Source organism: Paroedura picta, chromosome 8 (assembly GCF_049243985.1).
Source record: "Paroedura picta isolate Pp20150507F chromosome 8, Ppicta_v3.0, whole genome shotgun sequence".
In the NCBI taxonomy this organism is placed as follows: domain Eukaryota; kingdom Metazoa; phylum Chordata; class Lepidosauria; order Squamata; family Gekkonidae; genus Paroedura; species Paroedura picta.
The window spans coordinates 50,481,283-50,497,874 of NC_135376.1; the positions used below are offsets into that span (position 1 = coordinate 50,481,283).

The 16,592-nt window shown below is 40.0% G+C and overlaps 1 protein-coding gene across 5 annotated transcripts in view; it reads left to right on the top strand.

Moving 5' to 3' along the window:
- The first annotated feature begins 2,613 nt into the window (after positions 1-2,613).
- RBM20 (RNA binding motif protein 20) overlaps positions 2,614-16,592 on the top strand; it is a 133,801-nt gene continuing 119,822 nt past the window's right edge. For 3 of the 5 annotated variants that reach the window (XM_077349687.1, XM_077349688.1, XM_077349691.1), the window contains exon 1: positions 2,615-3,166. In XM_077349687.1, the coding sequence (XP_077205802.1) occupies positions 3,009-3,166 (158 nt within the window). In that variant the 5' untranslated portion in view covers positions 2,615-3,008. Of the gene's footprint in view, positions 3,167-16,592 lie in introns of all 5 variants that reach the window. The other 2 variants (XM_077349689.1, XM_077349690.1) reach the window with 2 other exon arrangements.

Here is a 16,592-nt window from a genome sequence, read left to right on the forward strand (position 1 = left end):
AAGGTCTTTCTGAGACAATGAATGAACAAATATTCGTTGCGACTGGTGTGTTTGGGTTTAAAAAAAAACAGTTTTTAAAGAGAAAGGGGCTTTTCGGGAACATGAACACAACAGTTCATTGGCTGTTCTGTTGGATTGACGGCCAGGGGTGGGAAGAAGCGTGAAAAAATGTCGCTTCCTTTGTTGCGATTTCAGCGAGACCGGAAACCTGTGGGGAATGAATACAACACTACTGGGACTTCACTATTCCACAAAGATTAAAGGTATGCGGAATGACGAATTTCCACTATTTAATATAGCATTTCTGCATACTGAAAACATTCAGCAAAATTGGTCCTTGTGCGGAAAGCCCCCTAGTTTTGGCTAGAACCTATCTCCTCCCTCTTTTTACCACCTTTTAGTGCTACAACTAACATTTATAAGCTAAGGAATCCAAATGCTTCAACAATAAGCTATGATGAATTCTCTTCATTCCACAGCCCACTGCAGATGAATTCGTTCCAATGGAAACTGAGCACAGTATGACTTAGAGATGGCCTTATCTTGCTGAAAACAATGGCAAGAGATGTAGAGCTTAGGATCTGTTACTAGCAATTCCCTATCCCCTGGGATCTATAATTCTATAAGTAGTAGGACTTCTGTGGAGTAGGAATTCTGTGAATAGGAATAGATATTTCCAGTGCAATGCTGGCAGGGAAAAATAGCTTTTCCTGTCTCTCAGGTCTTTGCCTTGAAATGAATTCCTTTTCCTGAAAACCCCCGAAACTTCAGATATATGAGATCTGGTAATCCTTGGCTGGTGATATGATTGCTCAAACAAAATCATACTTAAAAAAAAAAATCCAGGTTTCTTGGGAAGGGAATCATGAGAGCTATGCTAGTATATAGGATATTCTACGTTATTGATCTGAAAGTGTTCTTCAGTTTCCCATTTTTCTTTCATTCCTGATTAACACAAATACTCAACCATATTCAACTGAAACATTAAAACCTGTTATTTAAAAACAGCTCCTTGCCCTGTTCTTTTCCCATGGAAATCTACCTGAGCAGTTTACATTGCCATCTCCTTAGTTATAACTTTTCCAGAGACTGGGTTCCGTCTGTTGAAGAGCATGGAGGTTTTTATATTGCTTTCGAACATTTCCCCCCTTCATTTTAACTTTTAAAAGAGTGAATTCTGAAATTGCAATAGTTTGCTGTAGAGTTTCATAAATACTTTAGATAGCAATGATATATACCCAGTACTCATGGCTTTCATGTATAAATCTCATAGTGTCTAAAAATTTATACCGCTGCCACATACGTATCATAACATGTTCATTTGCAAACCTGTTATGTAATACAGCTGCACAGAGTGTTTGAGACTGTTAGCTGCCGCTGCAGTAGAATAACACACACAATATTAATGGTACCTTTTCTATACACTGAAACCTTTATTTAGAAGAGAAACATTGTTCCAATAAAATTAATCAGACAATTTGTCACTCCTCTGTATGACGTTATCTGCAATAAATAAGGAGTTTCTTGCAAGCATTAAGAGGATTGAGTAAAATGTTACAAGGATGATAGTCTCAGTTAATCAGCATTATGTCGGACTAGACTAGATACTTTTTAATGTTCTATTTTTAATGTTCTATTCCAGGCCAGTAAGTTTTATACATATTCAAACATCTTGAAATACAGATTCAGAATGTTATATCCTAACAACCCATATGTCTACACAGCAAATATAAATTTGCATGCCTCTGGTACTTGTAATTAGAAACATATATCAACATAATACAAGATATGAAACCATTGTACAGGAGAGCTTGGCAGAATTTGGCAAAATGAAGTGAAGAATTGCCTTCTTTGAGGTCTGCTTCGTCACATTGTTTTTGTAGGTGGAAAATACTTGAGCATAGCACGTAATACGCCAAAAGCCCAATATCGCGGCACAAAACAATATCTTTCTGGGATTTGTGGTGGGATTGCCAACAACCTGGATGGAAAACCACCCTGAACTGCAAGGGAGGGCGGTATATAAACAAAGAGACAGACAGACAGAGAGACAAACGTGTAGCAAATGACTGGCGAAGCTTTTCATGGCATCAAGTAAGTAATATCATCCGGTAAACAACATCACATTGCATCCTTATTAAAGGGACACAACACTCTTTCTCCAGACACCTGGCATCCATAATTTGTGCCCGCTTGGGGCTTCCTGGTGTTTCTGCATGTAGCAAAGTATACGCAAGGCCCATCACGCTTTCTCTCTAAGAAGCATAGGGAATGGAAAGGTTCTTCAGGCCCCCAGCTTCCGCATCGGGGTTCAAGAGCTTTGCCTTCGGAGGAGCGACACAGCGCTGAGCTACAGACGGACATCGCAAAACACGGCAACGATCCTGAAGGATAGCAAACCCGTCCCGCCAAAAGGGCGCGGGGGAGAACGCTGCCTTCGTAACGTGAGAACCCACGTGGTTCAACCTGTGTCCGTTCCGGGACACGGCGCCAAGGAAAGCCAGGTGCACGTGTGCGCTGGAGGCTGCAAGCGCCAAAACTTCAAACATGGGGAGGGGAAATGAGGAAGGGGGAGAAAACAGTTCGTTGCGCCTCCTAAAGGCTACGCGGGGTATAAAGAGACTCGGTTCTTGCCTTTCTTTCTCCGGGAACGAAACAAAAAGCGAGGGGGCAGCCCCCTCTCCCGTCCCCACTAGGCGCGTCTCCTTTTAGCGCCCCCCTCTCCCGTCAGCGCAATCCCCGAGGCGGTCGGGGCTGCCGGCGCAGGAGGGGCACCTCCTCCCCCCATTGGCTCTGCTGCGCCAGGCATCGCCATAAATGCTTCTCCCCGGCGCGTGCTGCCCCCTCAGCGGAGGCGCCGTCCAGAAGGGCGAGGGAGCGAGCGCGCGCCGGGGGCACTTGCCGCCGCCGGGTCGAGCTGCTGCGGGGGTCGGGCGGCTGGCCGCGCTCCTGCTCCTGCTCCGAGAGAGCGCCTCGGGGGCTGCCGCCTGACCCTTGCTCTGCCTTGCATGGTCCCTGCGGCTGCCATGAACCAGGCCCCGGACCCCAATGGCCCCGAGCAGCCTGACAGAGATGCCCGCGGCTCGGCCCGCCTCCAGGCAGGCGCCAGCAGCAGTCCCGCCGGGGGGATGCCGGCGACACCCAGCCTGCCCCAACTCATCCAAAAGTAAGAGCCACGCGGCGAAGTCTAAGGGGGGAGGAGAGGGGAGAGGCGGGGGTGGGGGTGGGGAGAGGCTTTGCAGTCCTCTCCGGTCAGCTTCTCTTCACTCCCTCCTGTTGAGCTCCTGCAGAGACAGTGAAGTGCCAGAGATTTCTGCTTGTAAAACCCTTTCCTCTTGGATTAATTCGAAACCGTGGTCTGTTTCAGGCCCGCAGAGACAAAAGGGGCGCCATAGGCGAGGTTGAAATGTCTACTAGATCAGAATCAATAAGGTTTCTCACCTTTCTGGCTTGCCCTTAGCTGTGACGTATGAGCCAGATTCCGTTGTTCGACAGCCTGGAAAGTTGCATTCTGTTTCACAAAATTTAGATTGCGCTGCGTGTTTCTCTATCGAACAGGAAATCTGGTTCGCCACACAAATACAAACATGATGGGGCTTCTGTACCCGCCGTTATCTGTGTTTATGTTGTAGAAGTTGGCGTTTGTTTCACTTTTAAATGTAATTGCACCCAGATCTGGCATTGACTCGAGCCAGATACATATTATTATGTATAATAATAATAAAAACAACTAGCAGTACCAGAAGGAGAATATGCAACGTGTCTTAAAGTTGCCTTACTCTTACCAGCGTTAAAACCACTAAAACGTTAAGGACATAATTACACTGTAATTGTGCCATCTCCTCTATGGACACTTATTTAACATCCACAAAAGCGGAAAAATGGATGAGCATACATTCTGTTGTTCATTTTTTTCCAATTAAAGGAACAGCTGAATGAATTGTATCAGGTGAAACATTAATACTACATAATAGGCATCGAGATCTAATAGGCATCGAGGTTTAATCAAAATATATTCATACCCAATACTCTACCTGCAAAAATTCCTGCGGCAGTTAATAATGTGAGATATAATGCATGTATTCAGTGCATACTGTACTGAAGCAAAATAACTATATGCACAAATATGTTTTCACTATCTGGTCATACTATTAAAAATCGTGGATGCGGTGTGGTTACTATTCAGTAAATTTGAAAACTGTAAAACAGAGGTTGCTGTATCATTGTTTCAGTTGTTGAGAGCAAAAATAGGGTGAAGTAAGGAAATTTATCATATGGCAAAAAAGCAGTATTACCCTGAGCTTTCTAAGGAGTCTTTTTTGTTGTTGTTGAGTTACCAGATTTTATGAGAAACGAAATCTGCAATATGTTGCAAGTTTGTTTAACTAGGGACTTGTAAAGCTTTCTCACAGAAACTGCTTAAAGTGAACCTAATCCCTTTAAGTTGTTAATATTTAGAAACAGTGGGTAGTTGTTGAGGGGATTTTTTTGATCAAGTGTAAGTTTTGCAGATATTGAGATTTTAATTTAAAAGACAGTTGCCAGTGTCCAAGAATAATACGTTGCCAGATATTCTTAATAGAAGTAATGGAAATAGTTTAAAGAAAATGTTAATGTGCATGCCATATTTTGACACATTTACTGTGGGGTTTTTTTAAGCCTATCACAGGCTAATCCATTGAGCTGTAAACCAAGGAGAAGTTTTTCACTTTGCTTATATAGCCTCATAATAATCCTGCTAGGAATCCTGTCTTTTTGATGTGTAGCCAGTACTAAATGAAAGTAAGTTCAACTGTGCCATTCTTTTATAAAGTAGTATTCAGGCTCAAGTTGTGAACGTAGGTAGGGCTAGGCCTCCAGAATATGATACTGTGAAAAATTATCAGACATTTCTTCAACTTTACAATCAAACAGTTTCATGGCGGTACATATTAACAATATTTGGAATTATTCTTTTCATTATTCTGAAATGTATATGTGTATTTTTGGTGAATGCTGGAAAAGCACATTTTAAAATGAAGACCTGTTGTAACACCTGTCTTAAAAATTTTGATTTAAAAGACATGGTATATTCCAGTCTTTCTATCATGGCAGCATGGTGTAAAATAGCAAATGTCAAACACTCCCATCTATGGCAATGCAACATGATCGCGGCATTTGTAACTGCGCTGCATATTTTAATCTCTTCTTCCATGTTGACATAATTAATATGCTCCAACCCTAAGTATAGTAATAGAAAGTAACGAAAAGTTCAATTTTGTTGTTGTTGAGGTCATTATTTAATAAGATTTTTGGAAAATATAGATAGATATTGATTGAAATCGATGGGTATAGAAATAATTGGAAATATGAAATTTAAACTATTCAATAGTAAATTTATACGTACATTATAAGAAGCGCTGTAGACAGAAGGTTTTCAAATTATTCAGACAATTTATTGGTAGTTGTCTTTCTACGTAAAATACAGATTTCTTTCCTTTTTAGCAACTTTCTTCCGTTTGTTTTTTCTTTTGCTGTGTTCATTTGTAAATTTCTGCCACATAAAGTGGGCTGTGTTTAAAAAGGATAGTTTTGAGTAGATTAATGTTCCACAGAGTACTGTATCTCTTTATTAAAGGTTACTCTTTGATTGTTCTGGCTTCCAATTGGACTAGCAAGTATTCCAGTTTTCATACTGGTTTATGTTATTTGGAGCAGTATGAAACTTAGTCAAGCAAGTTTTGCAATAATGGGTACAGAAAGATTAAAATTTCAGGCACGATATACCAGACATGTTTGCCACGAGAGCTACTGTTTGAGTTAGAAAAAAAAAAGTTCTGTGTTTGGGAGAACCAAATTCAGATCACAGCTGTGAATTTCAGTGTGCAGTTGTGAGTTTGCTAGCATCTCTGAGACTGATGACATGGGAACTGCTATAGAAATGGCCAGTAATCATTTTCAAACTGCACTACACATTTGTGAACTGCTATATATATATATTATATTTTAACTCTTTATTTGTACTTTTGTACATTTTTCTGTTCCAGTGTATCTGATTTAAAAATCAGTTTGCTAAAAGATGCACTAATGATCCATTCACCCGTTATTTGAATGGGAATGTAGAAAAGCTGCTGCCTGAATCTTTGTGGGACATCTGATTTTCTTCAGATTGGGAAGGCATAGAGCAGGTGAAGTTCTCGCATGGGGAAAACCACAAGGGCTTGTAGAATGACAAATCTGACTGACATACGGGTATGGTAAGGTAATGATATCTTATGTTGAATCTGGCTGGGTGGGCAAACTCCAAGCAGGCTTCATCCCCCAAGGAGCTGTGGTTTGGAGAGTGAACATGGAGATTGATAATTCTGAGAGTTTATGATCTAAACCAACATTCCTTTGATTTCCAAAGTAGAAATACTGCTGAGGGCAAATAGGCAGTCATATGAGTTGCATCTGATGGGACTAAATGAGATCATTATAGATGGCGCAGTCCAGGGTACGCTCCATTTTCAGAATGGATAGATTTAACATAGGAGGAAAAGGGAAACATTAAGTAAGAGATAGATTAGATTGTTCCTTATATTCTTATTAACATTATTTGTGTACCTAATTTGTTCCACTTTTCATCCACAATGCATATCAGCTAGTATGCCCAGATACAGTTACAGAAAGACTTGATACATCAATAGAATGCAGTGGAAATGAGGGTAGGTTCAAATATATTCTTGCTGTGTCACAGCAATTTACTGATGATCCCCATCAATCATACATCTCCTAATTTTATATTTCTTGAAATTTCAGGTTGTACACATAAATGTATAATTTTGCTGAAAAAAGTGTTTATTTTTCTAAAACACGTATAAAAAGTACAGAACCCGACTCTTAAGAGTAACATTGCAGTCCTAAAGAATTATATCCTTTTTAGTCCGTTGAATCCATTTAGGATTGTGCTATGGCGCCTTGAACTCCGTGGGCTGTACTTAGGGTAAAACTGCTTAAGATCAAGCTGCATGATATGATGAATGAACATTCAAATCTTCCGAGTCACATGTTATTTATTTCTAAATTACTAGGAATTCTTAATAGAACTTACCTACAACCAAACTAACAATAATTGCAGTTTGGGGAAAATATGTGCTACAAGATTTGTGGATATTTACTAAAATATCTAGAATGTCTGTAGCCTTTCTTGCCTTGAACATTGAAATAGATTTCAGTTCTAATTTTAAAGAGGGATGTAAAGAAATTGTCGAAATTGATCTTTCTGACATTATCCTTAGGATTTAGTAATTAAATGCTTATTGGGTTTCCATTATTTTATTGAGAATAGAAAGAGCAATCCTACTTGTTAGCTGTGAGCTGCTGTGAGCCTTATATATATATTTCAATTTAGCCATTACTAATCAGGTGTTTTCATATTAGCTTATAATTGTAAAAGTATTTCTGTAAGTTACAGTCCAACTCAGGGATTCATTATTGTTGTATTTTTCAGAGTTTTTATATTAATTTGAAATCCTGATTGTAAATCAAAAGGAATTCTCCATTGTTGACATTACTACGTCCTTTGCTACCATAACATTAATTAGCCAAACACTGTTTTTGCTTCCTTTTCCTTTCCCTATACTTTTATAACAACAACAACAAAATTAAATCTCATAATCTTTGCCTGCATATGCTATTGAGGAACAGTGAAAAGGAAATAATAAAAAAAGAAACTTGTCAATTCAGCAAACAGCAGAACTAATCAGAAGCTTACTAAGCTACATTTTTCTTTACGTAAGTTCCATATCTCATTCTTTCTCATTACGTATTGCGTGTCTGTATGTTAGCCTAGTCTAATATCCCATGCACGTGACATTATATACCTTCTTTGACAGTGATTAATAATGTGGTTAACCAGTGCTAAAAAGAGAAAAACAGTATAAATAATGTGGATAACTAGAATTGAATTATGGTAGATTTTGAAACACATTGAAAGTTTAATCATTTTTAATTTTATGGTTGACCTAGGTCTTTTGTTAGTTAAGACTTTTTTGCCGTTAGTTGCTGTTTGGAAAGCATACACAAGGAAGCAGATTATATGCAAGAATTTGTCTAATGCTCAAAATTCGTTATAGCAACAGACAGATTGCTCTTTATATCTTTTCCAATGGAAGAGTAAACTTTTTCAAAAATGCAATTTCTCAATGGAATGTGAATTGTAAAATTTGAAGAGACTTTTTCATGAGATACATTTAATCATGTTAACTTTTGAAGTCTTGGAGGAAGATCTTGAAGCAATGGCAGAAAAAAATAATGCTAAGTCTCAAAGCATGGGAAATCTCCTGAGAATAGAAAGAGCCTATCTAATTTATGTTTTAGTGTTAGTTCCAGTCATTATCCAATTTGAGATGGCCCTGTAGAACATGGTGAATTTTTTTAGGTTGTAAAAAGAAAAGGATCACTGATCTCCAGATGACATGGGTTGGATTTGCTAAAGTGCCTGTAGTATTCATGATATACATTTTTTCTCAGTAGAAATCTATGAACCATATTTCAGGCCAAGAGAAAATTAAGCAAGTAACTAATGGTTTGTAGACTATGTAGAAATAGATTCATCTTTCCCAAATTAATTGAGTCTAGCCTTTTCTAATTGTATATTTAGTACTGCTGTTCCCAACATAGGTGATAACTCAGAAATATTTCCTCAAAAGTTATTCTCTTCATTAAAATACTGAGATTACCTTGTTTTATGAGTACATTAATGGTACTTTTTTCACGTGATATGCAAAGCAGTTATGGAACTTTCCTCTTCAGTAGACATAACAAGGTACACGTATATAGTACGTTTGTATGTGAAACTGATTTCAAGTTGCTGCCGACCCTGTGAATTCGCATCCTCCCAAATGTCTTATTGTTAACAGGCATTCTCAGATCTTACAACTGAGGGCCATGGTTTCCTTGATGGAATCAATCCATCTCATGTTGGGTCTTCCTCTTTTCCTGCTGTCCTAAACTTTTCCTAGCATTATTGATTTTTCTAGCGATTCTTGTCTTCTCATTATGTGACCAAAGTACAATAGCTTCTGTTAGTCATTTTTGCTTCTAAGGAGAGTTCGGGCTTGATTTGGTCTGGAATCTGCTAGTTTGTCTTTCTGGCAGTCTCATGGGCCAGATGCTTGGACGCTGTGCTGTACTGGTTCAAGAGGAGTTGCTGAAATTAAATCCAAACAAGATGGAGGTTCTTTGGCTGTGCCAGTATGCTGAAGGAGATATGATGCAACTCCCAGCACTAGATGGGGTTAACACTTACAACCACTGTCAGAAGTCTGGGAATAATTCTGGATGCCTCTGTGGAGGCCCAGATCACAAGTTGCCCACCAAGCTTTGCCAGGCTCAACAGCTTGCACTGTACCTGTCAGCATCCTACCTAGCCACCATGATCAGCGCAACCATCACCTCAAAACTAGACCTCTGCAACTCGCTGTATGCAGGGCTGCCCTTTAAGTTGATCTGGATGCTCTTGCTAGTTCAGAACGCAGTGGCATGAGTCCTTACTGGGACTACATGGAGAACTGATACCACACCAGTGCTCTCCCAACAGCACTGGCCTGTGGTTGAGGCCAGGAAATTAACACCGAGAAAATGCCAGCCCCCCTGCTCACAAAACATTATGCCATCCACAAAAATGCCAACTCGCCCAATAGAAATAGGTTCCCTCTATAACAGTGGTCATCAGCCCGCGGCCCGGTGCCAGGCCGCGGCTCCTTCTTCCCTCCCCCCTGAAGCAAGAAGCTCGCCAGGCCATGAGCAAATCGGCTGTCAAAGCAGCCGATTAGCTCGCAGCCCGACAAGCTTCTTGTTTCGGGAGGGGAGGGAAGAGAAGCTTGCCGAGCCGCAAGCTAATCGGCCGCTTTAGCGTCCGATTTGCTGGCGGCCCGGTGGGGCCGGGAGGGGGAGCCGCGGCCGCCGGCATGGTGGTGGCGCAAACGCGCATGCGCGGACTGCCGCATGTGCACGGCAGTCCGCGCATGCGCGTTTGCGCTGGGGCTGTCGCGCGTGCGCGGGCCCGCGAGCCGCCCTCTCCCCCAACTCCGCCGCAGCGGTCCGCAGCAGCCGAAAGCTTGCGGACCACTGCTCTATAAGACTTTTATGAACATGTTTTTAATAATATATAATTTAATATAATTTAATTTATATATTTAAATTTAAAACTTTAAGAAACAGTATCAATGTAAAAATTTTCTTTTGTGTGTGTATGTGTGTTTGAAGCAATGAATATCCAGTGATTTAGCACACATTTCAACTAATTGGACCAGGGAATTATTTTATTCGATTTGATGATGTTTTGTTCACAGAATTTAATCACCAATCTACAGCCAGTTTGCAACATATGCAATTAAAGTATTGTTTATCTTCTGTTCTAGATACCAGCGTTTTCACAGCATCAGAACTAGGGTTGGGCGCTCAGGGCAGTTTACAATGAAATTCATGGCACAATACAAAGAATGTTGTCATTGGAAACATATATTTGAGAACATACAATATTTCTAGCAATAGAGCTCATAACAATAGAATGCTTAACATTTAATTATAACATAATAATTTTACAGCTCACCATTTAATGTTATTTTTAGTGTTGTGGTTTGACACCCCTGTCTGCGAAAAGTAGTTGGTTGTGAGGAGGGTCTCTGGGCTCTGGTTGGTGAAATTGCTTCACTGGCCTCGACTGAAAGTCTGGTGGGAGAACTCCAAAGCCTAGTGGGAGAGCCCTGATCTCTTCTAGGAGCTTGTTCCACTCGATAGGGGCCAGGACGGAGAAGGTCTGGTCAAGGCCAGATGAGCTTCTCTGGGCCAGGAATCACCAACTTGTTGGTGCTTGCAGATCACAATGCTCTTTGGGGGGCATAGGTAGAGAGGTGGTCCCTCAGGTACTCAGGGCCCAGACTGCTTATGGCCTTGAAGGTTATTACTAGAAACTAGAATCTGGTAGTGCAGCTGTTGGAGTACAGGCCAGATGTGAGCCCTCCAAGGTGTTCTTGTAAGAAACCTGGCTGCCGCATCCTGGACCAGTTGTAGTTTCCAGATTAGGGGTAAGGGCATGCCCACACAGAGCAAGTTGCAGAAATCCAGGCTAGAGGTGACCATCGCCTGGATCATTGTGGCTAGGTGTTCTGGGTCCAAGTAGGACCCAGAATTTGTGGTGCTTTGTGGATGGAGCAAATAACAGCAATTTAAAGGGATTCCCATTCCCTTTAAACCCCTGCTTTATGTTCCATGTGAAAGCCATAAAAACAGCTGAGCTGTTTCAGGGTGTCTTTTTCAGTCCTTTTAATTTTAAAGTAACTGCACAAGACAGCCTGAAGTACTGGAGTGGCGGGGAGCAAGCTGCTCCCTGTCATTCAGCTAGCTTTCAGGCTTTCTGCAAACCATGTTGAAAATCATTTCAGTGAAGTTTGTAGGACCACAAACCGTAAATTGGTCCAGTTCATGAACAGAACTCCTGGCTCAGTTTGCTTCATGGTTCTCTTTATGGTTTGGTGATGAACCAAACTACATTTTCACAGTTCATGCCCATCTCTACTGGTACCTTTCTAAATTTTATCAGGTTGGTCTCACTGATTCCTGTTGGAGCTTCTGGAAGCCTGTTGCGAACCGCATTCACATCTTTTGGAATTATATTGCTCCCTGGCAGGAAGTTATATCCTGGATCAATCTCACAGTAGCTGCTAATTTAGATTTCACAGTAAATAATCTAATCCTAGGACATATACCACCTCTGTGGATACTCTCAAAATATCAACTATTAGGATCCAAAGGTCAACTTTATTGGCTAAGTGAATCATTTTGGCTAAGTGAATCATTTTACAATGCTGGAAATCTCAAGTATCTCCCTTTATAGATCTCTGGGTCACCAGAATGCTAGTTGTTTTGTACAAAAGAAAAAATAGCATATAAAAGTTGAGAAGCTTCACCTCCATTTGCCATAAATTTGTGTACTTATTCGAGTAATGATATCTCACCTTTATTTTCTGTTTAATTGAATCCATGATATTGCACCTTATATTCCTAACCTACACTTATGCCTTACTTCTCTCTCCCCCCCCCCTTCTTTGCTAATAGAACACATTGTGGAACAGGGAGAGGTGGGTGATACGAGACTTGTTTGCTATGTTAACTTTTGTGTGTAAATAATAACAATCTTAATAATAAAAAAGATTTGGAAATATTATACTGAGTTGTGGCTGGACAACAAGCTTTCCTGGATGAGGCAAATGGTAGAGTCTGGTTTAGGCCTGGTTATGGGACTGAAACAGTTTTGGTTGCCTAGGTGAGTGACTTGCATTGGGAAATGGACAAAATTATTATTGTGGAGCTCTCTGTGGCTGTCAGTTTCCTCAGTCATTGTATCCTTTTGGAATGCCTATCTGTGCTGGAACCATGAGTCACCATTGTGTGGTGGTTCTGGTCCTACCTGAATAGCTGGTCTCAGAAGGTTGTGCTGGGGGGCTTAGTCATCCTTCAAGGTTCTATCTTGTTCCCTATGTCAGTGGTCCCCAATCCCCGGTCCGGGGACCGGTCCCGGTCCATGGATCAGTCAGTACCGGGCTGTGGCTCCTCCTCGTCCTCCTCCCCAGCTGCTGCCTTGGGGGCTGCTCTGCCACTCTGCCGCTGGCTCACCTTTGGTGCTCTCCAGCAGCTGCCATGGCTGGGGCTCTCCCTTGGGGTGGCACTGCGCAGCTGCTGCTGGCAGCGCCCTCCAGTGGGTGGCGGGAAGACAGGGTTGCCGGCGGGAAAGCAGGTGGAACAGGGGCTCAGGCGGTGGCAGCGATGTCCCTTGGCAAAAGACTACCCCTCCCCCCGGGCCTCAGTAAAATTGTCAAGCGTTGACCGGTCCCCGGTAATAAAAAGGTATGGGACCACTTCCCTATGCCCTTTAACATCTACATGAAACTGTTGGGAGACACCATCTGAAGATGTATGCTGGGTTATCACTTGTATGCAGATGACATTTAGCTCTATCTCATACTTTCAGATGATTCCGGGGATGCTGTAGAAACCTTGAATTTGTACATAGGGGTAGTTTTGGAGTGGATGCAGGCTAATAATATGAAGCTTAATTTCAACCAGATAGAACTGCTACTAGTGGATGGAAGGTCTGATCTAGGATTTAAGATGCCACCTGTGATGGGGTTGTACTCCCCTAGAAGGAACAGGTCCATAGTATGGACTTCATTTTGGACTCAAGCTTAGTACTAGATAACCAGGTGGCAGCTGTAGCCAGAAGTGCCTGTTAACTGCTTTGGCTGGTTAGTCAACTGTAGCCTTTCCTTGACATAAATGATCTGTAATCATTATATATGCCACTAAAGGTGGTGGTGGTGGTGGTTGAAATAACCCTTCAAAGTTGGAGGTCCTGTGGCTGGTCAGAAAAGGGAGAATGATCTGTTGTCTATTACTGTTTTCTGTCAGTGAGTAAACACTTTTTTATTTTGTTTGGCGTGCCCTCAGTGATTGTGCCTTCTTGATCAGTGTTTTAATTCCTGTTTCAAGTCTTTTTAGGTATTTAAACTGTGGTTTTAATTTATTTTAGAATTGATTTCATGGATTTAAAATGTGATTCTATCATGTATATGTTTGTTACCTTGTTAGTTACCTTGTTGGTCCTGTGAGGGCAAAATAGCAGACTATAAATTTTGTAAGTAAATAAATAAATTATAGAGAACTAAAATAAATTCAGCAGCTACCAAGTCTGTAGACCCAGACAAAATATGCATTTCTGCTACACTGCAGAAGCGATTGTTTTTATTAATTGATGACATGGAGGATATGGATATGGTTGGGAAAGAAAATAAATGTTACATATGAAGTGATTGTATATCGTTGAAAATACATGTAATTATTTAGGAAGAATAAAGGAAAGAAGACTTCCTTTGTCATTTAAAAATGTTCAATTTTACCCATTGATGAATAATTTGTTAACTGTCAAAACAAACTAATATTCCTGGCTATATGGTTGCTTAAGATGGTATAATTTCAGTATAATTTCAAAAAGAGCAAGAACCTAGTAGCACCTTAAAGACTAATAAAATTTGTGGCAGGGTGTGAGATTTCATGAATCACTGCTCACTTCTCCAGTATGAGAAGGTAAAAAAAGGAGGAGGAGGAGGAGGGGGGAGGATCCAAAAAGGAGAAACGGGTTTGTATGTGCCTATGTAATCTTCTTTACAAGGTTGATGGATTTCTATTCTGATGTGTTCCATAGAGAAAAATCAAGATAGTTGTGGGAGTCTGTTTGTAGCAATAGAAAAGAGCAAGGGTCCGGTAGCACCTTGAATACTAACAAAATTTGTGACAGGATATGAGCATTCATGAGTCACTGCTCTATTCTATGTATTATAATAGGAATTCTGAAACAATTGTAGTGTTTGTACTCCTACAAATCGATTAGAATCCATTTTAGCAGGATAGTTGCCACTTAACAAATTTTTGAAAACCTTGGCTTTCATTTATTTTAAAGTAATAATTCTACTCCTTATTGCAAAATCACTTGCAGTCATTAGGTTCTGATGCTTGCCCTTGCTGTAGTAAAATAAATACTCAACATGACAAATCCTTGTGTATTCCGAAAATAAGGGATCAGTCTTCACACATACAGATCTTCAGACAACCTGTATGCATATACTAAAGATTCTGTGGCTATAAAGGAGTCTGGCAAGGACACTCACGGTAGCATGTTATGCAGAGTTAGAAAACTGTAGTTCGCTTTGCATGGCAGTAACATTTCAAGACTCAATGATATTCCTAGTGCATTTCAATGTTGTGTAGTTTGCAGTGCGTATTTTGGACTAATGGTAATGATAAGCTATTCTGCAATGCATGGAGTTTGTCCGACTTATTTAGGTATTTATATCTGCCTTTCCTCATGGTTCACTTTGATTAACTGATTCTACCTCAAATTACTTTTGCATGAGGTGTACTTGGTATAATTATTTTGTATCCTGTAAACTTGCAGATAGGAATTTTGGTTTTCACTCTGTGACAAAGAAGTCCTGGTTCTTAGAACTCATCTCATTTACTAGATTTTGATTAGCACATTAACTTAACAAAATTATGAGGAAAGGTCTCACTTCCGTTTCTTTCAGTCTGAACAAAGAGAAATAACTTTTTTATTGACTGTATATGAATTTGAAATCCCTTCAGCCTTTTCCGTAGGAAACCGAAGCTCTTCCATAAATCAATTAAGGTCCATTTCTGTATTTCATGGGTGCATGAAGGCAATGTGAAAGTAGATACCTTCAACTATATATCAAGTGGCTGAAAGAAGAAAACTGCAGTTGTCAGTGATCTTTTTTATTCAAGATTTAAATTATCCTCTGTCAGGAAATCTTGATGCCATCAGAGAATTTATGAAAATCCATATTAATGAAAGAGTATTTCAAAAAAATCATTTACATCTGTTTTGTGATATGCAGTTTACAAATTATTCTACTTATATCCATTTAGAACATATTATGTTATGTTTTTATAGTACAGTTTTTAAATATATGTCTGCTTTATGGTATCTTCTTTGATGAAGAAAGATGTCCAAGTAAAATAAAAAGGATCAGTTACTGTCATCAGCCCAACTTTCAAGTGGTCTTACACTTCATTTGTTGCAAGAGTATCTTAATCAAAGGTCATCACTCTCCTAGCAGGAATATGATGTTACTGAGGCCTGCTTTAGGGAAAGAGTAGATTGTTAGTTCAGTGTTGGAAGTGTCATTTGAAGGGAAACAGAACAGATTTAATCTCTAGAGTTATACATAGCATCATACCCAGTAGGGTATGTCAGCATGTTCAACGCTTATATGGGGAATTATTTTGAAAATGTCTTACTTTGAATTTTTTGAGGCTTCTTAATGTACAAATGAAATAATTATAGTAATGAAATTAGAATGGTAAAGCAATTTCATTTGGAATAAAACTATTTGTGACCAGGTGTCTGTTTGTTGTGGCTGCGTAATGTCACTGTAATTCTAGAAAGATATAATTAATAGGATTTTGTAGGATTTGGTATGTGTATATGGTTGGATGAAGTAGTCACAACATTAATCAGACCTTCCATACAGGACTGAAATCTTAAGAGTTGCTTTGATACATAGTTTTGCTTGCCCATAAAATTTGTATAACTTTTGTCTTTGAATAGTTGACTCAAGTATCTCAGCCCCCCCCCCCAAAAAAAAAAAACGTTACCAAGAAAAACAAGTCTGAAGTTCTTTGGGGGCTCAGAAAATTAGTTATATAGTTCTTTAAATCCTCGTCCAGCTCAGCAGAACTTCTAGTGGTGCCGCTTTGCAACTACAGACAAGAACAGAAATTCAGTCAGAGTATATGCTGTGATGGCGAAACTCGTCAATTCGATGAACAGAAGGCCACCAGGAGAATTTAATTAATGCTGGGACTTCTTTATTGAATTTGTTGCCAAAGAGTGTACTAAATGGAAGATTAAAGCTTTATTTTTCTTTTCTTTTATTCATAGTAAATGTATCATAGTAAATGTATAATAAAAAAATGTATCAACACAAAATAATAGAAATAGAAACTCAGTAACAAAGTGCCAAAAACTCAGAGACTAAACAGTGCCCAGACAG